Source organism: Nicotiana tabacum, chromosome 8 (assembly GCF_000715075.1).
Source record: "Nicotiana tabacum cultivar K326 chromosome 8, ASM71507v2, whole genome shotgun sequence".
Classification (NCBI taxonomy): Eukaryota; Viridiplantae; Streptophyta; class Magnoliopsida; order Solanales; family Solanaceae; genus Nicotiana; species Nicotiana tabacum.
The window spans coordinates 167,722,696-167,748,462 of record NC_134087.1 but is presented as its reverse complement, the minus strand read 5'-3'; the positions used below and the strand labels follow the sequence as shown (position 1 = coordinate 167,748,462).

Genomic DNA, 25,767 nt, shown 5'->3' with positions numbered 1-25,767 from the left:
CAACATATTCATTCAACTTAATATGGTTGATTTATTTATCAAATCTCTAACAACGATCTCTTGAAGATGGTGCACAAGATTGGAATGTGAAGACTCAATGATGTGAATTGATGCTCTCATCAAGGGGAGTTAATGCGTGTTGCACTCTTTTTCCCTTACAAAGTTTTGTCTCACTGGGTTTTCCTTGCAAGGTTTTTAACGAGGCAACCAAAAGGCGTATTGTTAGATATGTGTACTCTTTTTCCTTCTCTAGAATTTTTTTCCCGCTGAGTTTTATTTAGTTAAGGTTTTAACGAGGCACATTATCTGTTGAATAGACATTCAAGGGGTAGTGTTATAAATAGAATTTTATTTATGGTGAATGTCTATATTTAGAGAGATTCTAGGGTTCATTACTTGGTGGCTAAGTCACCCTCTCCCTATAAATAGAGGGTTCTATTCTATTGTAATTCATCCCAAAATCAATAAAAATTCTCTCTCCCTACTTTTCTCTGCAATACTCTTCTTCTTCTTTTATTGTTTCATAACAAGTGCAAAATATTTTTCTCCAAGAAAAGGATTAATTAGTCAAATATGAAAAATTTATATTTTCATTTTAGGAAAAGTAAAAATCAATTATAATAAATACTTTATCTTTCCTTCGCAAAAAGTAAAATTCAAATATATGTAGTAGAAATGAGGAAGCCCTAACACTCCTTTTAATAGTTTGGATTTTTATAGAATGATGATATCGCTTACTTTGAAAGAACTATTTTATAAATACATTCTCATAGAACTACCTTCCTCTGTTAATTCTTAATGAATAAAAAAGATAGCATGAGAGCTTATATATTTTTCTATAAACGTTAATCGGCTCACTCTTTCAACCTTTTTACTAAAAGGTCACACACATCAATTTAACAATAAATTAGTTATAAATTAGCTTAAAAAGGCAGTTCGATGCACTAAGCAACCGCTATGTGCATGGTTCGGGGAAGGAACGAACGATAAGAAAGGGCCGGACCACAAGGGTCTATTGTATCTTACCCTGCATTTCTGCCAGATGCTGTTTTCACGGCTCGAATCCGTGACCTCTTGATCACATAGCAACAACTTTACCAGTTACACCAAGGTTTGTTAGTTTTAAATTGGCCTCAATTTGATAAAGTAAACAATTGAGAATAATCGAGTATAGATAAGAAAACCTATTTTAGCCAACCTAATTTACACATTTTGTTATGATTGTTTGCAAAAATGTCGAGCCGGCGGGGTCAGGAATCAATAGGGGCAATAACAAAAAGGGATTGGACACTAATCGTGCTAGTAAAATGACCCAACTAGACCTCAAAAAAAGTTGTACCACTGGTTTTGGAACCCTGATCAAGTTTTCAATTCTTTCATTTCTTAAGCATATCACCTTTAGTTATCAATATTCCCAAATGAAATGCTTCTAGAATTTCAACGGTCGAGCTCATTTTCTAATGAAGTCAAAATTCTTTATGTAAGATACGCTAACTCAAAGAATGCATTATCATCCTTTAATAAAAAAAATTTAAATTATATATATATATATATATATATATATATATATATATATATATATATATATATATATATATATATATATATTATTTTGTTCTAGAACAAATAAATATAGTGATAAAAATATATGTTTGTCTTTATATTCTTTTTATATTCTTCGTAGATGATATGATAGCAGTCAAATTACTAAATGAAGTTTTTTTCTGTATAGGTTTAAACAAATTCTCTTATTTTGTTCTAGGTATATAAAATGTATGGCTAAATCTATAATCGAGTAAAATCCGGTTTTCATGTCTAGTTTAAACTCTTCTAAACTTGTGTTTAGGCTTCTAGCAAATATTTCTGGATTATAGTTCGGGAAATTAATAGGCATTAAAATTTTCTTTTTGTTTTATATATTGTAAGATCCTACTCGGTACTCTCACTCTCAAGATCTATAAACTTGTGTAGTTTCTATTTTAATTAAATTATGGAACTGCCTTATATAATTTTATTATCTTTTTTTTTTTTAAACTTTTCACTTTGTTCATCTCTTCTTCCCAATCTTTTAAAGAAGTAGATCTTTTCTTAACGCTTTTTTCTTTAACGTCACCCTGGCCACGGTTAAACCTATATACCCATTTTTTTGGGCTTGACTTAACTGGTTTCTCCTGGGAATTTACAGGTTAATCCATCAAAATTGTTAAGAAGTTGAAAAGATAACCATATACTAAGAGTGATGTCTAGTTATTTACAAACTAAGAACTAAGGAATAAAAACATAAAGCTGTAAAAACATGGGTAATATCCGGAAATGAATGTATTATCATCCTTTAATAAAAAAAATTAAAATTATTATATTTTATGCATTGAAAACGTACACATTGTATTGATTAGTTATCTAATATACTTGATAAGTAACGTGTAATAAATTGGATGCTAAGGGGTATATAGTCAATGAGGGGAGACCCGCGTGTAAAACACAGAGAGCAGAGTAACGCGTAAGGGATCCATTAGGAAGAGGGTGACGTTAACCATGGTTGGAAGAGGGTGGAACATTCTAACTCACTTGTGTGGTCAGCTTCCCGTCGTCACTGCTATTCTAATAAAACAACGGAACAACCACCTTTCCTCCTATATATATTTAGTATACGTTTACTTTATTCTTCATTTCTTTTCCCTTTCTTCTTCCTCAATTTTAACTGCCTAGTCTTCTCTCCAAATTGATATAACTGCCGCTACGGATAATTATCTCAGACCCCACTTGAGCAATATCAAATCTACACTCTTTCTTCTGCAGCAGATCATATCAGGTATTTTATTTTGTTTGTTACTTTTGATTTTGGTTTGGTTGAAAAAGCGAATTAACAAGAAATTCAAAGTTTTGATTTTTGTGATCTGTATGGTTCGTTTTCATATGTCAAGGAGTTGAATTATGCCCCTAGTTGAACTGGATCTTTTTCTTCTCGGTTTCTATTATTGAAAAGGAAAAAAATCATTTTTCCTGTGGATTTGGGTTCTTACTTTGTGTTAATTCTGGTCTTCCTCTGCAATTGAAATGGACTTATATAGCGTGATTTGGTAAGGGTTGTAAAATTTCGATTTACTGAATGTTTACAGCAGTGTATTTCACGCTGAATATGAATAAATAATTTCGTTTAGTAAATTCATGTTAATTAGTCTGAAAATTATCCTGTAGACTTGTTTTTTAAAATGATTGCTATCACTTGGAGTTGGCTCTGTATTTAACCTAATTTAAGGGCTTAAACTATTCTTGCTGTGAACATCTGTGGAACAAGGTTATCCTAATTTAAGGGCTTAAACTGTTCTACTTCAGCAAACACTTATAGTAAGAGTTAGAACTAATTATTAACCCCACATGATAGATTATTCTCGTCTTAACAACCTACGAGACATGTCATGCTGATGCTCGATGTGTTTTGTTCTGTACTTCTTCTTCTCTTCTTCTCTTTCCATTAGCTTCAAAAGAAGAAAGCTTTATTGTCCTCTGGAGAGGGTTGTAAAATTGATGTTAGTTCATCTCTGTATTTATCACAGGTTGATTTTGTTGAAGCAGATATTGTCGGTGAGAAAAGAGAATGTGCTGAAAATACTTTGTGCATAGTATGGATGCGCACCATTTCTATGATTATGGTGTGACTGGAAGCGATTTGTCATGCTCTTCATATCCTACTATTAGTTCTCTACCAAATAGGCTGTCTGGAACCTCGAAATTTGATTCAGAAAATTCGCCAATTTCGCCACTTGCAAACTATTTAGACTCTGAGACCTTTACCACATTAAGTGATTGCCAGGAGCAGCACAGCTCTACAGAAAATCTTTCAGGAGCTAGTTCTTCCAGTAATTCTTCGCTGGATTATAACCATTATTTCCATCGTCCAAGCCCCTCCCCGGATTGTCTTCCGGAAGGTCTGCTGGTTTTCTCTGGTGGAAATGCTGCTCTTCAGAATGCGGTTCACAGTCAGAACATGCAACATGCTCTGCTGCAGTTGGAGTCTGCTTTAATGGGGCCAGACGAAGAAGTCACAAAATCTAGCCCTTCTTATGGTGGCAATAAGGCGGCACAAACATCAAATCAGAGGTCTAGGGCGTGGACCAACGAATCCAAGGTTTTGCATCAAAATGAAACTCAACGATCACAAATTTCCTTGTTCACCAAGTCAGGCAATGGAATTCTAAGTCAGGAACGGGACAAAGTACTATACAACTTGCCCTTGCATGGTGTTCCCTCTAGCAATCTGAAGCAGCTGCTTATAGCATGCGCCAGAGCTCTTGCTGAAAACAAACTAGATGATTTTGAAGTACTGGTTACCAAGGCAAGGAGTACTGTGTCCATTACTGGAGATCCAATCCAGCGTCTTGGTGCTTACATTGTAGAAGGGCTAGTAGCAAGAAAGGAGTTATCTGGAACCACCATATATAGGAGTTTGAGGTGCAAGGAGCCGGCTGGAAATGATTTACTCTCCTACATGCATATCCTCTATGAAATATGTCCTTACCTAAAGTTTGGCTACATGGCTGCAAATGGTGCCATAGCAGAAGCATGCAGAAACGAAAATTACGTCCACATTATTGACTTCCAAATTGCGCAGGGGACCCAGTGGATGACTCTCTTACAAGCTCTTGCTGCAAGACCTGGCGGTGCCCCCTATGTACGCATTTCAGGAATTGATGATCCAGTTTCACAATATGCTCGGGGAGACGGATTGGCAGCAGTGGAGAAACGACTATCAGCAATTTCTGAGAAATTCAACATTGCAGTAGAGTTTAATGCAGTGCCAGTTTTTGCTCCAGAAGTCACTAAGGCTATGCTTGATGTAAGGCCTGGTGAGGCTGTGGCAGTAAACTTCCCTTTGCAACTTCATCACACCCCTGATGAGAGTGTTGACGTGAATAACCCGAGGGATGAGCTTATTAGGATGATAAAGTCGCTTTGCCCCAAGATAGTCACTTTGGTGGAGCAAGAATCAAATACAAACACGGCCCCATTTTTCCCTAGGTTTTTAGAAGCTCTGGACTACTACCATGCAATGTTCGAGTCAATAGACGTGACCCTAGCGAGGGACAGGAAGGAGCGGATCAATGTGGAGCAGCATTGTTTGGCTAGGGATATAGTGAATGTCATAGCATGCGAGGGCAAGGAAAGGGTGGAACGTCACGAGCTACTGGGGAAGTGGAAATCCAGGTTCATGATGGCAGGTTTTCGGCAATATCCTCTGAGCTCTTATGTGAATTCAGTGATAAAGGACCTCATGAGGCGTTACTCGGAGCATTATACACTAGTGGAGAAAGATGGGGCTATGCTGTTGGGATGGAAGGAGAGGAACCTAATCTCTGCATCTGCTTGGTACTAGGTATGAGAAATGACTGAAAGAGTTGTATCTGTAACGAAGTTGTAGTTTATTACTATTACTTAACGAGACGATAGGATGGATCAGGTAATGTCATATATAGTTTCAGTTTTCTTAACAATGAGTATAAAAATATTGCTTTCTGTTTAAAGTATTGTTCATAGTTATCCTTGCTGTAAAATATCATTTCTCGTCCTTAATCTCCTTGATGATTATATTTCTTGAGCAATCTTCGCAGTAAGTCATGCTTAGTATCTCAATGTTTTATTATCTTGAAAAGGAGATCAAGTTTTTAGGTACTAGCTAAAAGAAATAGTATATAAAACAAAATTGCATTGAGAAAATATGAAAATACGAGCAGGTCTTAAGGACTGTTACTAACACTCGTAATTCGGGTAATTGAAACATATACTTGCATATATACATGCAACAAGGAACAAAAGGTTTATAGAAATATCGCACCCAAACAAAAAATGCCCTTTCACCATAAGCATCCTTAAACATTACAAAAGCAAATATCCTTCCTTCTTTCCGTATCTTTTGAAACATAATAAGGAAATAAAATTTTGTTGAAGCAAATATGACGTTACAGAATGGGAACTGAGGGCAAAGGGGAGGGCAAGAACAATGATCCACAATGGGGAGTTAGTACTGGTATATTAGGAAAACAAAAACTCCCTCCTTTTCAGTTTATGTGGTACAATTTGGATTTCGAGAGTTGAACTTTTTAATTTTGATCGCGTATTTAGATATTGAATCTTTAATTTTTTTAATATAAAATTGACAAGTTTGGAAACTACATAAAAAGGTGTTATAAGTCATTATAATTTACAATTCAAAATGCATATAAGAATTGCGATAAAAAATAACTTGTTTGATTCTCAAAATCCGAATTGCATCATTTAATTAGGAGAGAGGGAGTACAATTCTAGAAGCTCAAATACTAAATACTACAATTCCAGCAGTGAGTTCACAGGCTGTCTCTTGATGCCCAAGTGGAAACAGTCTATCGGTCGGGTTCAATTGAACACAAAACTTTCGACGCGGAGTAAAACTTTATTAAAATTGTAAAAATAATATATATGAACTAATTCGTAATTACTTTAAAAATACAATGAGTTCAATGCTAAAAGTTTTAAAAGTTTAATCATAGAGTTTAAATCCTGGATCCGTCTCTGAATGGAAGAGTACCAGCCTGAAGTAGCTCCATCTTTACTAATAGTCACAACGAGAACTGCGCCATCGCTGCTCGCACCACCATGTCGTGCAATGGCAAGAGACACCGCATTCACAACCAGTTTCTCTGCTTCTTCTTGATTCATGCCTTCCCTCCATGCTCGGTCCAAGAAAGCATGCAAATAACTAGATTCACGTCCTTCAATAGCAAAACGTTGCGGCTCTAATACTGTGCCCCCAACAGGAATCCCATATATGTTACCCCCATCATATTTGTCCCATCCACCAACAATCCTTCCTGTTTGATGCGTAACCTTATTGTTATAGGATAATGAACTAACAAAGTTTGCAGCTGACCTGACAGTCGTTGGCTGGCCAAGTTGAATTCGAAAGTGGCGAACGTAATCTGAAACTATTTGTGCATCGTCAGCGCAACTATTTGTGCATCGTCAGCGCAAACATAGACATTATGAGCTAGCTGAGTTATCTTATTAGAAAGCCTACTCGTCATATACATTCCAGTACTGGTGCGGGAGTTAGCGCCGAGAACAAGGATGCTGGTTTCCGTAGAATGTGGCAACAATCTGTCCATCTCCATGCCTAATTTTACTTAGCTGAAAGACAAGAAACAAGAAATATAAGAAAGTAAGAACATTCGAGATGAGATTATACCAATTTGCACGACTTGGGTCGCTTTTATAGTATGTTCGTACTTCTTATTCCTTATTGATATAGGATTTCTTATTGGATTAGGAAAACAGTACCTTATTGATATCGGCCAGCTTAATCAGATTAGGAAAACAGTAATTCCTACGTACGTACTATTCCTTATTGATATTGGACTTATTATTTCGATTAGGAATTAGTGACCGGTGCATTTCATTTTCCTATTGTCTTATAGATATGGGCGTGAATTCGAATATAGAATCTTCAAGTTTTTAAAAATAAAATTTGCGTATTTAGAAATTATATAAATAATACTATAAGTCACTATAATTAACAATTCAAAATATTTGTTTGGCGCAAAAATTCGGGATAAAAAATTCTTTGAACTCTCCAAATAGTAATTGCCTCACATAAAGGGGAGAGAGGGCGTAGTAAGTTTGAATTTGTTAAATTATGTAGTCATTTTTTACTTCAATGATAATAAATAGATTAAAAGAATTGATATTGGCGTAACTATGCGAAATCCGGGGAAATCTCTGAAATTGTTCCTTAACAAAATGCTAAACTCCAACTATGCATTTATTTAAACAGTACTATATATCACAACTAGAAATGGGTGGAAAACCGTCCAAGGCCTTCCGAACGAAATCCGTCGGAAGTAAAAAGCGACCGAAACCGGTCGGAAGTAAAAAGTGACCAAAAACGATCGAAAATAAAGCAAATTGGTTGCAGAAGTCAAATAACCAATTTCAAATAAGGTCCTACAATATGGTCCTACAATAGCGAAATACAGCTTTATCTGACACATTTAAAAATTTCGACTGATATCGGTCGAAATATGATCAATCTTTCACCAAAAGCTAGTCAGACTTGCATATTACGTAAGGAAAAAAAGTTTAATTAAAAAACTTCCTCATTACCGTCTGATATCGGTCGAAATTCTTAATTTATTTTTTTCCGCCTAATGTCAATTGTTTTTTTTCATAACAAATATAATTTTTTTTAAAATGATGAAATTACCGATCGATTTCGGTTGGTATTAGTGGTTAAAAATGGTCAACCATTTATAGATTATTGTTATTTACAATCTACATATATTTAACACACACACACACACACATATTCCCCAGTCGTATGATTTGACCGAGTATATGTTGTTGCTACAACTTAAGTTTTAATATAGCACTACATCTTATAGGACTATACATTTTGTTTTCAAATGTGTTCTAGCGTGTTGGATGCGGATACTTAGACTCGATCACTCCAACATTAAAACTCAATAATTAAGTTACTAAGGCCATCAATATGCCCGAGCCCGCTGCCAGGTAAAATCAAGAATGATCCATGTTCTAGGTTAAATAAAGTAATAAATAACATATTCTAAGTTAATCGAATATAATTGAATTTCCAATTGATCCACTGATCAAGTATCCGAGCAAAGTACTAATAAGGTGAACAAGAATAAAATATCCAAGCGCGTATTACACTACATTATGTGAGTGCTTTACATACTTACATACTCTAAGTCACACGCGCGCGCACACATATGTAGATGTATGTAGATAACTATATGTAGATAGATAACTAATATATATATATATATATATATATATATATATATATATATATATATAGTCCTTACTTAAAAGTAATTTTGACCATTTCACTAAAAACCGACCGGTCGGTTATATTAATAAATTTTTTTTAAAAAAAAAAAATTTAAACTCAGATAATCGACCGATTGCGGTCGGTTAGTTTATGGTCAAACAGTCAAATTGTCACTTAAATGTACCGACCCCTATTCCCGACCGAAGTCGGTCTGAAATTCTAAATTAGGTCTCCAGTGACAGGGCTTCTTCCCCATTTCTCTATCTCTCATTCTCTCTTCCACCCAAGGCAATTTCATCCCAAATCCCACCCAAAATCAATTCCTACCTCCCTTCTCACCAAAATCAAAGCCCTCATCATCTCATTCTCGTCTGCCGCCGCTGTCACCACCTGCCGCCGCTGTCATCACCTGCCGTCGTTGGCACAACTTCTTTTCCACCGCAATCGCTCCGTCGCCGCTGCTGCCACCACCTGCCTCCATTCTCACCCGAAATCAAACCCCCTCTCTTCTATTTGAAGGTTAATTAGTTACCAAATTTTTTATTTTAAGTTATTTTAATTTTTAAATTTAGGTTCTTTCTTGTCAATAGGTTAGTGATAGTATATTTGCGTTGAAACTTAGCAGTGTTTGAACACTAGGAGAGAGGAGATAAAGGAAGTTAAAAAAGGGAGAAATTACTAGGTTTTACAAGGCTTCGAAAAAATAAGTAAAGATTGGTTTTATTAGAATACATTCAAACAAGATATTTGACTAATGCAATGATATCTCGGACCGCGGGGGAAATTGTTTCTTTGATATGAACAAAGAAGGAGAACTTGGGTGCCTTGCTATTTTCATTTGCTTTCTCATGGCACCGTTTGTTCTTTTCTTTTTATTTGACGTACCGTTAAGAACTTAACGGAAGTAGACAGAATATTAAGTAACTAATTTTGTATTCTTATTTACGATTATGTGCAAAAGAAATGGAAGTTAACTATGGTTAAATACTTGTTGTAGTTAAATATTGTCGGTATATATGAACTTATATTTTTTTTCGTCCGTTCAAAAAAGAATGGCCCTTTCTAAATTTGAAAACAATTAATATGCACTCAAATTATTTAAATTAACTACTTTGTAACTAAATTTTATTATGTAACTTAAACTATAAATTAATTTGAATACTAAATTAATATAACATGTAATTTTTGGTTCTTTATAGATGAAATATCGTAGTTGGATATATAATAGGAATTATTCTAATCGTCGATTTTTTAAGGAGAAATTTGTATAAGGGGTTAAGGAATTTATTAGGCATGCAATGTCACTTGAACCATTTCGGTGTGGAGGGATGATTAGGTGTCCTTGTGTGAAGTGAAAGTGTTTGAATTATTTGGGACCGGATGATGTTAAGACTCATCTTTATAGAAAGGGATAATTATTTTGTGTGGACTAGTCATGGAGAAGTTGATGGTAGTGACTGTGTATTTCATTATATAGTTGTTGGTGAAAGCAGTAGGTCGGTGGAGAATAATGTTCAACATCCTAGATACCATGAAATTATTGCGGACGCTTTTGGGATGCAATTCGAGTTTGAACCCCATACAAGTGTTGAACATGCTCCTAACGAAGAAGCAAAATATTTTTATGAACAGTTAGAGGTTGCTAGTCGTCCACTATGTAAAGGGAGTATGCATTCTCAGTTGTCTGTTGCGGTTAGATTATTAAGTATCAAATCAAATAAGAATATTTCTCAAGCGGGTATGGATTGTTTCATTGGCCTTATGAGTGAACTAGTTGACCTAACTTTTAGCATACATGATGATTTCTATAAGGCGAAAAGATTAGTTTCTAAATTAGGATTCTCGTCTATGATAATCGATTGTTGTGAAGATAGTTTCATGTTGTATTATAAGGGTGATGCAGATTTAGAAAGTTATAAATTTTGTGAAAAACCTCGTTTTAAGCGGGTTTCCAGCGGGAAGAAGGTTGTTGTGAAGTCGATGCATTATATACCTCTTATTACTGGATTAAAGAGGTTGTACGCGTCGATGAGTTTCGCTCCTCATATGAGATGGCGCTATGAAAATAGAAGGTTGCCCGGTGTTATGTGTCATCCTTCAGATGGGGAAGCTTGAAAGCATTTTGATAGGATGTATCCGTATTTTGCTAGTGAACCAAGGAATGTTCGGTTGAGTTTGTGTGCTGACAGTTTCACGCCATTTTCTGTTTCTGCAATACCAAATTCATGCTGGCCAGTCTCTCTTACGCCATATAATCCGTATAATCTTCCTCCTGAAATGTGTATGACTAGTCCATATATTTTTTTTTAAATTGTGTTATCCCCGGTCCCCGCACTCCAAAGAGTTTGATTGATGTATGTTTGCAACCTTTGATTGATGAGCTAAAACAACTGTGGTATGATGGAGTTGAGACATGATATATTAACTGAGCAAAATTTTAACTTGCGTGCTAATTTAATGTGAACTATAAATAATTTTTCTACGTATGAAATGTTGTCTGGGTGGATAACTGCTGGAAAGTTAGCTTGTCCTTACTGCATAAAAAATGGTAAAGCATTCACTTTAAGACATGGCCGAAAGCAGTCATGGTTCAATTGTCATCGTCAGTTCTTGCTAGTTGATCATGAGTTCAGAAGGATGAAGAATGCATTCAAAAAGAATAAATTTGAACATGATTTCCACCTCCAATTTTTTCCAGTGAGGAAATTTGGAAGAGGGTTCGGAACTTCACTAAAGTTACCGAGGCTCCACCTTTTAGATTTTCTGGATATGGTGTTACCCATAACTGGATAAACAGAGCATATTTTGGGAGTTGCCATATTGGAAGGATAATTTTCTCCGACACAATCTTGATGTCATGTATATTGAGAATAACTATTTTGACAATTTATTCAACATAGTGATGGATGATAAGAATAAGATAAAGGATAACCCGAAGGCTAGACTGGACTTACAAGAATATTGCAGGCGACCTGAATTACATTTACAGTCAATGAACAATAGTAAGGTGTTCAAGCCCAAGGCCAGCTACACATTAACTTTGTAACAAAGACGACAAATTTGTGAGTGGGTTACGATCCTAAAGATGCCTGAGGGCTATGCTTCAAATTTGGGAAGATGTGCCGATATGGTTGAAGGAAGTTGACTCGTATGAAAAGTCATGACTGTTATATCTTCATGGAAACTTTAATCCCTATTGCCTTTTTTGGTTTGCCTGAAAGAATTTGGAAATCCATCACAGAGATAAGTTTGTTCTTCAAAGACTTATGAAGGTCACTCAATTCATATTGATTATGAAGAACTTACTAAGGCAATGCAAAACCTTTGAATTTATTCTTTTTTGGTTAATTTACTTGTTAAATGTAAACCTTTCAATTTGTAAGTTTGAATTTTGAAATAAATGTAGAACTTGAAATTTATAAGTGCAATTTTTTTCCATCTTACTTGTATTCTTTATATTAATATAACTTACAATAGTTATACAAAATACAAAAAAAAAAAATTAAAAAATACACTAAACCCGGTCCAGCCCGGCCCCCTCAACCCGTAACCTGTACGGTTCAATTTTTACCCGGATGAACCCAAACCCGTTAAACGGGTTAAGAATCAACCCGGAACCGGCCCGGACCGTAACCCGTACGGGTCCAAAAAAAGCGGCCCGGCCCGGCCCACCCGTTTAACACCTATAGCCCAAGTTATACTTTGCTAAGATGGGTTGAGTCAAGATGGGCTAAACAATGGATCATAGCATAACCCGCCAACGTGACCCATATTTTAGAACCATGCTCCATCTTGCATAAACAAAACCTTTTACCTTTTATACACCTATGTATGTTCCCTAATATCTTTGCTTCCTTATAATTTATTCAGTCTACGCACGACGATGAATTGCTATATATCTAATTTTAAATTTTTAGATGAGAAACTATTTATTTTATACTCAACTATTTATGAGTTTTTATAACTTTCTGGTAAAAACCAAAAACACGAAAATCTATGAAATAACAAAAATGCCCCTGAATGGCAAGCTAGCACGTTGACAGAAAGCCGCTAAACTCTCACTTATAGAGTAGTAGAATCTATTTATTTTCTAAATATGTATTTTTGTTCTTCGAATATTTAAAAAGAAAAAAAAACCCTTGATGTCCAAATTTTACACAGAAATTTAGATGTGTTGAGTTTATTTACCTTGAATATGGTAATTACAATTAGATTTGATTTGCGGTACTAAAAATACGTGATTTATTTTTATGCTAGTTGTTAGGCAGCAGATACTAAGTGTGAGACTAGAAATTAAGATAAAAGCTTGAGGGTAATGTGTTAAGCAAATCGAGAGGTTGAGAATCGAGGCCTCGAGCTGGCCTATACGGGGCCTCGAGGTCGGGCTAAGCGTTGGGCTGTGACCGGCCGATGAAGGTCTAACAATACTAAGAGCTTTGATCTGAGCTCTTTATTACCAATAACGGGTAATAAATGAAGAACAATTAATAGAACACGATAAATGTAAACAATAAATGTAATCAATAGAATCAAAGGAGAATGTGTTTGAGTTAGAGAGCAGGGAATGTTCTTGTATTGAATATTGTGTATTCTCCTTTTAGAAAATGACAAGGGTCCCCTTTATATATAAGGGAGGATCTCAACATAGTACAAGTGCATTTATTACAAAGATATGAGGCTGATACAACCATTTAATGCCACGGTACGAGCTTGAACTAACCTAATAGACTTGGTCAGCTTTAGTCGCGTGCCTTGGGAACTTCCCGCCTGTTTATCATAGCCATAGATTAGCACTGCCATGAGGTTGATCATTAAGAACCCTCAAGGTCGAACCTCGAGCTGTGCCTCGAGGCTTCAAGGGGCGGTCTCACGAAGCGCCATAATGACCTTAAAATCGGACTCTCCGATTTTAGCCGTATACAGATAGTCCCCGTATTTCTTAGTGAAATTATAAGAAACGACCTTGACATCTATCTCCTCGGGCTTATCACGATGACGTTGTCACACCTTCTTTTTCACCCGGAGAGGGGTATAAGGGAGTTTTTTCCAATTTAAGTGACAATCGAAACGAGATTATTTATATTAAAATTCAGAGTCGCCACTTGGGATAATTTATGGTGTCCCAAGTCACTGGTTTAAAATCCCGAATCAAGGAAATTTGACTCATATTTATGGTCTGCGAACACAGAAATCCAGGTAAGGAATTCTGTTTACCTGGGAGAAGGTATTAGGCATTCTCGAGTTCCGTGGTTCTAGCACGGTCGCTCAACTATTATATTGGCCTAATTATCTGATTAATTACACATTTTAAACATACGTGCCCTTTTAACTTTTTAGCCGCTTTTAATATTTCAAGAAAATTCAAGGTTATTTAAAACACATCGTAAGCCACGCTACATGAAATGCACCTGCGATTCACGACACGTTCTATTTAATCTTGTTGAAAATTAGAATCAGGACATATGAAATGTACACCCGGATTGAGATTTACGTATCATGACCATAAACCATAGCAAAATGAACAACCCTCTTGTGAGTGAATCAACAAATTGAACTAGTCAAGAAAACATTAGATGAAGCCCAATGATGATTGGTGCCAGAAGTAATTGTATTTGAATAATTGCAGCAAATACAAAATCACATCTCGAAGTCCTATCGCAAACCTTATGGCCCATATATTTCTTACACATATACAGAATCCCCAACCCAATTAAAATGACCAATTCAACCAAGACAATTTTCTGCTAGTCCATTATTTCCTATCATTAATCTAATATTTTTAGCTAATAACAAAAAAATCAAATGCATTCATCATATCATGGACTAATTTCTCACATTGAAGCATGGAAACACAAGGGACAAATAAGTATATAATTTAAGATACCCATTTTAACATGCTAGTGAACGACCAAACATCCTCTAATTCAAATAAAAAACCAGAAATGAACTTTTAAGCAAACCCACTTTAAGACATGGAATCAAAATTTGCATAGGCACAAATACTTAATGAAATAATCATTCAACCACAATTAGAATCAAGCTAGGAAGACATGGTTGCACAGAACGAACCTTTATTATTGCCGAATTTGAAATTTTAGAAATTTGCATTTTAACAAATGGATGGAACACCACTAACAACGACCGAAAATCAGTGATGGCGACTTTGACCTCAAAAGACCAGAAATGAAAACATCACTGCGCCGTTCAACCTCGAACGTCAATAGGGCTCGACTCGGAATCAACGTCGAACAACAGTCAGATCACATCCATCTCAGTTTCTGCTCAAAGTTTCTGCCGGATTTCCGGCGAGTTATGGTAGTTGTTGTTGTTGGTTTCCAGCGAGTTCTGGTGTGAGGTGATGGAGTTAAGATCGTGGGCTGGTGGAGGACAGCGATGAGCAGAAGCGTTTGGTGAATATGAATGAGAGGGGTCACGGCTGAAGGTTGCTATGGAGACTAGGGTTCTTTGTTCTTAGCGTTAGGTCTCATATGTTCAAGGTTGAAGATGAAAGAAACAGGTCCATGGGGGTTCAGCGACTGATTTTTTCTGTGTATAGGTCTCCTGGAATGGATTTTGCCGTTTTCTTTAAGAAGAAGAAGCAACTCCTTTATGCTGAAAATTGGAGGCGACGAATCAAGGGGATGGGGTCGTTTTGTGATTTGCGGCTAACTTAATGAAGAAGAAGCAGCAGCTCCCAGTTCTTTTTGGCGTTAGTCCTTAGAGCCTCATGAAGAAGAAGCTTATGGAGGTCTCATTTTCATCCTCAGCCACGACTTTTTTCTTAGGTCTTTTTTTTTGAAGATGATCAAATTGTAGGGGGGGTCGTGTATATGGTAAAAACGGCGCTGCTGTATATTAGGTCATAGGGTCTGATTTTAGGTCTTAGAGTCTTGTTTGTTTTATAGAGATTTTTAGGCTAGGGGGTATGGGCCTAGGAATTATGGGCTTGGGAATTATGGGCTAGGTCCAAATATTAAGCCTAAAAATGGGTTGCTCGAGCCCAAGTTTTATTCTTTCCCCGCGAACGAGACTAAAAATACGATCTCATTTATTAATTAATCCTACTTAAGCAAAATAACTATTAAAATAAGACTAACCATTAAAACAAACCTATTTTTTTGGTATTTTCAAATATCGTACTATTTTTGTATATTTTTTTAGTTTTACGAAAGGTATATAAACTAAAAGCAACTAAAAAGAAGAAATATTTTTGTAATTTTTATTTTTTTTGATAAAATAAAGTAAAAGAGTCAAAACTAATTGAAATATCGATATTAAGCCTAAACTAAATATTTACATGCTAAAATAGAAAAAAACTTGGGGAGGGTCAAAAATCACATGTCTACAGCTGCCCCTCTTTGACTGGAAATACGAAGTATTTTCAAACAAAGAACGACTAGACAGGTTTTTTGACCCGACCCTTATTTAAAGAGACCAAAAGCTAAAAGAAAGGAGAATATGACCAAGCCCTGGTATCTAAGCTGCCTATATATCCTTGGCTATAAAGGAATCAGGCCGCGTGTAGTTCAGAAGTGAGTGAGATGATGGAGTATACCGATGTGAAGAGCCGATCGAGGTGTCATTCTGTTGAGGTCCCGGTCCACGGTCCTATTATTACTTCAAAATCAAAAAATGAAAAAGACTAACTAAGCCTGTCAACTATGAGTTACAAGATTCCTATCTATAAGTCTTCTGAAGCTTGATCTTGAGTCTTGAATGGTTCTTCATGTAGACTTTGGATTTTAACCTTGACGATTTCTAGTTGCAGGTGCTAGTTCATTCTTCTTCAGCTTTTCAGATCAAAACCGGACATACCCATGCTTGTGACTTCAGTCATGTCTTGAGCAGCTCACATCTTTCATCAACTTCTGCATTTGGATTCACTTCTTGCCTTTCCTTTTTTAATTATGCATTGTGACTAACTTCTGTTGATCACCTCGGACTGTTGACTCGTATTCTTACTGCGAGCTTCTTTTGTTGCTGACTTTAATTGCATTCTGAAGTGAATTCCCTTATTCTCCTGGTGGCTCCTAATTGCCAACATTTGAACTGTATTCCCTTGTTCTCTAGGCGGGCACATGTTTACCAAAATTTGAATTGTATTCCCTTTACTACCTTAAACTGTTTTCCCTTGAAACCTATGTTGTCTTCCCTTGAAACTTGAACTGCTTTCCTTGTTCTCCAGGTGGGTGCCTGATTGCCAAAACTTGAACTGTATTCCCTTTCTCTCAAGGTAGGCGCCTGATTGCCAAAACTTTAACTGTATTCCCTTGCTCTCCAGGTGGGTGCTTGACTGCCAAAACTTTAACTGTATTCCCTTGCTCTCCAGGTGGGCGCCTGATTGCCAAAAGTTTAACTGTATTCCCTTGCTCTCCAGGTGGGCGCCTGATTGCCAAAACTTAAGCTGTATTCCCTTGCTCTCCAGGTGGGCGCCTGATTGCCAAAACTTGAACTATATTCCCTTTTCTCTCCAGGTGGGCGCCTGATTGCCAAAACTTGAATTGTATTCCCTTGCTCTCCAGGTGGACGCCTGATTGCCAACACTTGCACTGTTTTTCCTTGAGACTTGAACTGCTCCTCCTTGTTCTCCAGGTGGGTGCCTGATTTCCAACACTTGCATTGTTTTTCCTTGAGACTTGAACTGTTTCTCTCTGTTCTCCAAGTGGGTTCCTAATTTCTAAAACTTGCACTGCTTTTCCCTCGAAACTTGACTTGTTTTCCCTTGTTCTCCAGGTGGGCTCCTGATTGCTGAACTCGAACCGTCTTCCTTTGAACATTGTTGCTTTCCTTTTGTTCTCCAGGTGGATGCCTAATTACCAACATTTGAATTGTATTCTTTCCTCTAAAACTTGAATTGTTTTCCCTTGTTTTCCAGGTGGGCTCCTGATTGCAGACACTCGAACCATCTTCTCTTGCTACTTGGAACTGTTTTCCTTAGAAACTTGCACCATTTTCCCTTGCTCTCTAGGTGGGCGCCTGACTGCTGAACTCGCACCGTTCTCATTTTAAACTTGAGTTGTTCTCCTTTGTTCTCCAAGTGGGCACCTGATTGCTGAGCTCGACCCGCTTTCCTTTGAACTTGTGTCGTCTTCTCTTTTTCTCCAGGTGGGCGCCTAATTGCTGAACCTGAACTGCTTTCTCTTGAGACTGCTTTTCCTTGAACTGTCTTCCTTTGAACATTGCTGCTTTCCCTTTGTTCTCCAGGTGGGCGCCTGATTACCAACATTTGAATTATCTTCCTTTCCTCCAAAACTTGAATTATTTTCCCTTTGTTTTCCAGGTGGGCGCCTGATTGCTGAACTTGAACCGTCTTCCTTTGAACATTGTTGCTTTCCCTTTGTTCTCCAGGTGGGCGCCTGATTACCAACATTTGAATTGTCTTCCTTTCCTCTAAAACTTGAATTGTTTTCCCTTTGTTTTCCAGGTGGGCGCATGATTGCTGAACTTGAACCGTCTTTCTTTGAACATTGTTGCTTTCCCTTTGTTCTCCAGGTGGGCACCTGATTACCAACATTTGAATTGTATTCCTTCCCTCTAAAACTTGAATTGTTTTCCAGGTGGCCGCCTGATTGTTGAACTTGAACTGTCTTCCTTTGAACATTACTTCTTTCCCTTTGTTCTCTAGGTGGGCGCCTGATTACCAACATTTGAATTGTCTTCCTTTCTTCTGAAACTTGAATTGTTTTCCCTTTATTTTCCGGGTGGACGCCTGATTGCTGAACTTGAACCGTCTTCCTTTGAACATTGTTTCTTTCCCTTTGTTCTCCAGGTGGACGCCTGATTACCAACATTTTAATTGTATTCCTTCCCTCTGAAACTTGAATTGTTTTCCCTTTATTTTCCAGGTGGGCGCCTGATTGCTGAACTTGAACCGTCTTCCTTTGAACATTGCTGCTTTCCCTTTGTTCTCCGGGTGGGTGCCTGATTTCCAGCACTTGTGCATGTTTTTCTTTGAGACTGCTTCTGCTTATTCTCCAGGTGGGTGCCTGATTTCCAACACTTGCAGTACTTTTCCCTCGAAACTTGACTTGTTTTCCCTTGTTCTCCAGGTGGGTCCCTGATTGCTGAACTCGAACCATATTTTTGTGCTACTTGGAACTGTTTTCCCTAGCAACTTGCACCATTTTCCCTTGCTCTCCAGGTGGGCACATGATTGAACTCACACCGTTCTCCTTTGAAACTTGAGTTGTTCTCCCTTGTTCTCCAGGTGGGCGCCTGATTGCTGAGCTTGACTCGCTTTCCTTTGAACTTATGTCGTCTTCCCTTGTTTCTCCAGGTGGGTGCCTAATTGCTGAACTTGATTGTCCTCTTATTGAAACTGCTTTCTTTTTAAACGGTCTTCCCTTGTTTCTCCAGGTGGGTACCTGATTACTGAACTTGAACTGCTTTCTCTTGAGACTGCCTTTCCTTTGAACTGTCTTCTCTTGTTTTCCAAGTGGGTGCCTAATTGCTTGAACCTGAATTGTCCTCTTTTTGAAATTGCTTTTCTTTTGAACTGTCTTCCCTTATTTTCTAGGTGGGTGCTTGATTGCTTGAACCTGAACTGCTTTCTATTCTTGAAGCTCGTGTTGCCTTTCCTTGTTCTCCAGATGAGCGCTTGATTACAACAAAACGGACAAAACAAAAGAATTTGTTTTGCCCCAATTTGATATTGGGAACATCTGTGAGTGTTAATAAAATCTTGTTATCAAAAGAGCTATAAGAACTCAAAAGCTAAATCTCATTGTCCAGGAGGGTCCTGAAAATTTCAAATTAAATCTCATCTTAAGAGTGAAAACTTTAAAGCTAAACTATGTTTCCTAAAGGTTGAACTTATACTAAATCTTGTTAACTATGAAAGTCTTAAAATTTAACTAAAGCCCATTATCCAGGAGGGTCTTGAAAACTTTAAATTAAATCCCATTATCCAGGAGGGTCCTGAAAATTTTAAATTAAATCTCATTATCCAGGAGGGTCCTGAAAAGCTGAGAATGAACTTACCTGAGCCATGCTTTCTTCTTGGAGGATCTCTGCAGAACGAACAAAATTCCTTGCCCCTGAACCATGCTTTTCCTCATGGAGGGTTCCTGTAGATCGAACAAATTTTTCTTTCCCCTTCTCAAACCGCCTTTGTGCTGACAAAATTTGGGCACAACACTTGAAAAAAATTCAAACTTCCAAGATTTGATTTGGACACAATTTTCGTCCCTATTTCAAACAAAAAAAACTTGTGAGTGTATAATTATGGTGGTTGGTTTATGGCCGTGACTTTGAGGGCGATTGCTCCTTCACTTCCCATGATAACTTTGATTTCAACTCGAAATATCTTGCTTGTTTATTGACTAACCACTTTCTCTACCACCCTTTTCACAGAAAATACCTCTAATCCATTCAAACCCAACATCCTCCATCTGTTGCATTTTGCTCATGAATTGACGTTTACTGAACCTTTGTATTCCACATGAATCCCAAAGCACGTCGATTGTTACCAACTCAGTGCATGTACTATTCTTTCCTAACGTATGCCACTGGCCTTGGCCTTAAGGTATATGGCTCCTTCACTTGCCATGATACTTTTATTTCCGCTTGGAAGACCTTGCTTGTCACTAGTTATCCATTTTCTCTGTCAACCTTATCACAGAAAATACCTTTGATGCGTTCACCCAACATCCTCTATCTGTTGCATTGTCCATGAATTGACATATATCGAACCTTTGTATTTCACATGAATCCTAAAGCACGTTGATTGTTATCAACTCAGTGCGCATGTTGTTCTTTCCTAACTTATGCTACTTTGATGTGCTAGCCAGATCCTGTTTTCTGCAATTGGAAAGCTGGTGGCAAATTTTGAAGTCATTTCTCACTTGTTCTGACCAAACAGACTCAGGAAGAGGAAGTAAAAAAAAAGAACAGAGTAAAGGACAATTGAAAGAGATGATTCCTAACAAGAAAGCTACAAAGTAGAAACTTATCAGATGTGGATACCAACTCTAATGACCATGACATGCACCTTTGTATTAAGTAGCCTAATCTGTCAAGCAAGTCTAATGCTCAACTCTTGTTATACCCCTAAACTGTGAAACTAGGCTTCAATGCTCCGATTACCCAATCTGATTCACGATCCCTATTCGACTTGTAGTGCCTGAAGGGTTCTCACCATCAAGCCTCTCTCATTTTGTTCTTTCTCTCAACTTACCGTCGCCTTTATGGTGCCTGTGAAGGTTTTCACCGATAAGACTCTCTCATTTTTTCTTTTCTTATTCTTTCCTCCGATTCTATAGATGACAAAGCATTGACCATAGTAAAAACATCATACGCTCCTGGCATGGCTAACTCAGCACTCTCAAAGATTATCTGGGAGGTCTTTTTAGACTGTAGTGTGGCTTTTGGACAAGGTTAGAAAGGAAGCATATCGCAAAGGCTCAAAACAACTAAGATAACAGGGTTAATTTATTTACAACTTTTGGAATCCATTTTAAAAACTTTGCCCCAATTCTGAAACAAAGGAATTTGACTCTCTTTTTTTCTTTTTGAAATGGAATTTCTAAGAAAGACTGCCCCACTCTCGATTTCGTGGGATTATAAAATATTTTATTTGGTATGATCAAACCGTAAGGCTGCCTACGTATCTTGTGGTGACAAGAATAAGGTCAAACGTAGTTCACAAAGATACGTTTTGTTGTTGCTATTTTTCTTTTTTTTTTCTTTTCCTCTTTTGTTCTTTTTTCTTCTTTTTTCTATATCTCTATTTTCTCTTCCTTTTTTTTTGAATTTTCCTTTTGGAATGAACTTTCCAAAATAGACCTATGGGGATTTTTTTTGTTGTATGACTCTAACTTGATTCCAAAAGAGGGGAGGTCAAAGAAATCAGTACAGGCTCGAAAGGGTATCGAATGGTATAAGTGTTTGGGTAGCTGAAGGGCCTCCCAATCTCTGAAAATGCCAAGTATAACACATGCAACTTGAGAATGAAAAAGGAAAATCATACACAATATTTCTTTTGCAGCTTCGGCATTGATATCACTGATATGCCTTCCACCTTTTTTTAGTACCTTGTCAAGTATAAAACTCTCATTTGGTGGTTTCCTCTTCACAATGGATATCCTCCGTCAATTCGGAGAAAACTTTCTTGACTTTATCTTGTAACTTAAGATGCACTTGAACTCAAAGTTGCTTGCTTCCAATTGTTCAGGGCATACTCTCATGACAAATTCTTGTCATCCTATTAACTTCCCAAATTATCTGCCCCAGTTTCACATAGTTCGGGCTTCAAATGATCTCAAAATGTCCAAATTTGTACTTACTGCCCTCAAGTGTCCTTATCATCTTCAAAATTGCTTCATTGCTCCATGACTAAACTAAATTTTAAGACCAGACCTAGAATTATGTGTGCATGTCATGTCACTAGAGTTAGCAGGAAAAGAACTATAAAAGAAAAAGAGAACTAAACAAAAATGACTAGAAATAACAGAATGGAAAATGACTATAAAAGATAAAAAATTGCATTAGACAGACAGTGAAGGGGTTCAAACAACAAAACAAGCAAAATAAGCTACGGTACAACCCTGAACAAACCTAGATAACACTAAATGAGTTACTACGACTAAAGGAACTAGGCAAAATAAAAAGGATGGAAGGGTTTAAGACATAAGACAATATCCGGATTACAACCCTGAAATAACCTGGACAACAGAAATGACAACAAAATGAACCACCAAGACTCTTCCCTGGCTAGCCAAGAAAGAAGCGTCTTTCCAATTACCAAGCTCGGCATCTTAGCCACTGATTCCACATCAATATTACCAAGACCATTACCAATTTCAATATCATTAACTTCACCAAGTAGATCATTGACTCCTTTGACCAATCCTTCGTCATTGCAAACCATCCCAACAATCTGTGTATTGTCATGTACCTGTAGAGGATTATGTGTGACACTTGGGGTATTACTGCCTTGGACTACAATTATTCCTTCTTGCATCATTCTTTCTATTTCCCTTTTCAAATCACGACAATCTTCAACATTGTGCCCCTGGGCATTGGAATGGTATTCACACCTTTTAGTAGGGCAAAGCTTCTCGCACGTGGGTCTATATAATTTAGAGGAATAGGTTCAATCATGTCGTAATGCTTTAATTTCTCAAACAAGCTTGCATAGGACCCTCCTATTGGTGTAAAATTATCTTTCAGCCTTTGTTCCCTTCTACACCCTTGGCTTGAATGTGGTTTAGAGGGCATCTGAAAATTTTGTGGAGGCTGGTGAAGCTTTTGCGGTGCTCGTGCTTGCCTGTTGGAGTGACCCAGTGGTTAGACAGGTGGACGGACGTTGTTCGGAGGATAATACTAGGGTAGATTATGTGGAGCTCGGGGATATTCATAGGGTCGGTATTGAGGTTAAAAGCGTTTAATAGGCATGCCCACTGGATCCTGTCATTGGTGGGACTCAGCAACATCTTTTCTATCAATGGGAGGACTGTCTCGAGCAACTTGTTCGTTTCATCTGAACCAAAATTCCCTAAAACTTTCCTTGGGTTTCTTTTCCATCTGAGATAGGGAGGAGCGGTCTGGGACAATGTCTATATTGTACTGAAAGTGTCACACAAAATCTTGAGCCATGTCATCCCATGTATGCCACTTACCGACATCTTGACGAGTATGCCATTCCAAAGCTGCCCCAGTCAGGATCTCACTAAGATACACCATCAACAACTCATCTTTCTCGCCAACACTTCTCATTTCACTGCAATAACCCCTCAGATGGGCTACTGGATCTCCATGCCCATCATATAAATTAAACTTTGGCATCTTAAACCTTTTCAGCTTTCTGGATATCTTATCTTGCTCCACTGTCTTAGCAGGCTTTGCATTCTCACCGGGAGGCTCAAAATGAGGAGCGTAAGAGTATGGACCCGAGACCTTGAAAATTGGTTCTGGAGCATAGTGTTGGGCCTCGAGAATTTTGAACACAGTCTCACCAGAGGATCGAGGAAAGGTAGCAGGTAGATGAGCTACAAAAACATGAGTGGTCAAAGGAGCGGAGTATGAGGTAGTTTTGGGGGGTGGAGTGTGAAAAGGTTGTGGGGAGATATCCTGGACTTGTGACAGTGACGGAATGGTGACAAGGCTTTCAATGTAGTTAGTAGGAACTGATGGTGGAGGACGCCCAGTAATCCAGGCTTGGTATATTTCGGCCATCTGTCCTTTCAACCTTAAGACCTCTTCTTTCAACTCAGATTTTGATTCAACAATTCCCTTAGACGGATCAATAACCCCTGTGTCCACGTCATTGCTAGCCATGACTACCTTGCTCTTTGACCTTGTGTTGTATGGATGAGTTACTTAAAACCCACAAACCAACCACCCTTCTGCTCAATGAAGATAACAAAGGAACAAAATAGGGACATCCTGTTAGCATTAGGGAATTTAACAGCTAAAAATATCACATTGCGTGCAATGCACCTAGCAATAATTAACGGTTCTAGAATGACTTCGAGGGTCACAAGGTCACTTGGCATCATCCCAATTTGCTCCCTTCAATCTTCTCTTTTCGTTCTTTTCTAGTACTTCTTGGCTTGCTCATTTTCCTCCCTTGTTTTCCTAATTATCACTCTTTTCTTTCCCCTCATTTCTCACATCTCATAATTTCATCTCTTTTTTTTCTATTTTTTTCCTTTTTCTTTTGATAAATAAAAAAATAATTCGATCGAACCCTATATAGGTTGCCTACGTATCATGACGCCGCATGAATCAGATCTTTGCGTAGTTCGGGAAGATCGGGAATAAAGTAAACAAGTTAACGTTCTCTTTTTCTTTTTTTCTTTCTTTTTTTATCTTAATGACTACTCTGATGAGAAACGGGAAATAAAAGAAACAAATCTCTTCTTTTTTTTTGAGTTTTCTAGACTTAATGTTCTATAACGTATTCTAAACTCAAGCTTAATGAGCATATACTTTTTTTCTTTTTGAAACAAACACTCTGCGGGAAATTAATAAGGAAAAAACCCTCGAGAGAAAAATATTTTTTTTTGATTCTTTTTTTAGTAAGAAAATCTAAAGAATAAACCAAAGAAAAATATTTTGAATTTTCATTTGATACCCCTGAAGAAAGATTTCAAAACGAGAAATGAACAAGATAAAAAAATATTTTTAGATTTCAGTTTTTGATTACCTAAGGAAGAAACTTTAAAGATAAACAAAAGATAAAGTATGTTTTTTTTCTTCTGTGTACAATATCTTAAAGTTCTAATAAAAATAAGAATTTTTTTTTCATTTTTCATTAATTTCCCAAAGAAGCACCTCAAAAGAAAATCTTTTTGGATTTTTGGAATTAATATCTTAAAGAAAACTTTTTAAAGAGGTACTAAAAGAAAATTCTTTTTTTTTGAATTTTTAGTCTTAATATACTAAAGGAAATATAAAAGTACTTTTTTTTATTTCATTTTGAGCTCTAAATATTAATTTCCTAAGGAAAATCACAAAATATTTTTTGAACTTCTAGAGTTAGTATTCTAAAGAAAACATCTAACAGAAATATAAAAACACAAAATTTCTTTTTTTCTTTTTTTGAATTTTTGATTTATAACACATCTTTTTTCCAGTACAAAATATGAGATACAATAACAAAAGACTCGACATTACTATAAAAAACTAGAAGGTAAAAGATGACATAAAAGAAAAACAGACACAAAATATAAAAATAAATAAAAAAATTTCTCCCTAAGCAACTCCTAAATGACGATCCTGACTGGATAGTGTCGGGCGTCTGTCATGCTCAAACTTTGGTAAGTGAACCCACACCTGTATGAGAAAATTAAAACCAAATAAGTTAAAGACCTAGAACGCTATGTGAGACAATAATCTTTCCTGTTGGACACATGCACGACATGATTGTGACTATTTTTCTAAAATTAACCTATGTGGCTAAAAGTGGCTAAAAATGCAAGATTTAGCTAAGTCCCCGCGAAGCC

At 37.0% G+C, this 25,767-nt stretch overlaps 2 protein-coding genes across 2 annotated transcripts; one reads left to right on the top strand and one right to left on the bottom strand.

The window, feature by feature from the left end:
- Nucleotides 1-2,635: 2,635 nt before the first annotated feature.
- On the top strand, nucleotides 2,636-5,522 carry LOC107774886 (scarecrow-like protein 21). The gene is made up of 2 exons (XM_016594542.2): nucleotides 2,636-2,812; nucleotides 3,558-5,522. The coding sequence occupies exon 2, from the start codon at nucleotides 3,626-3,628 to the stop codon at nucleotides 5,372-5,374; it is 1,749 nt and encodes a 582-aa protein (XP_016450028.1). The 5' UTR covers nucleotides 2,636-2,812; nucleotides 3,558-3,625; the 3' UTR covers nucleotides 5,375-5,522.
- Nucleotides 5,523-6,422: 900 nt separating this feature from the next.
- LOC107772964 (proteasome subunit beta type-6-like) lies at nucleotides 6,423-7,145 on the bottom strand. Its single transcript, XM_016592421.2, is given in 2 exon segments — nucleotides 6,423-7,002; nucleotides 7,005-7,145. Coding segments are annotated over 2 exon segments (669 nt in total). The 3' UTR covers nucleotides 6,423-6,474.
- Between the last annotated feature and the right edge of the window lie 18,622 nt (nucleotides 7,146-25,767).

Excerpts from the sequence above, each read along its gene's own strand:
- LOC107774886 (XM_016594542.2), top strand. The coding sequence starts at position 3,626 with ATGGATGCGCACCATTTCTATGATTATGGTGTGACTGGAAGCGATTTG.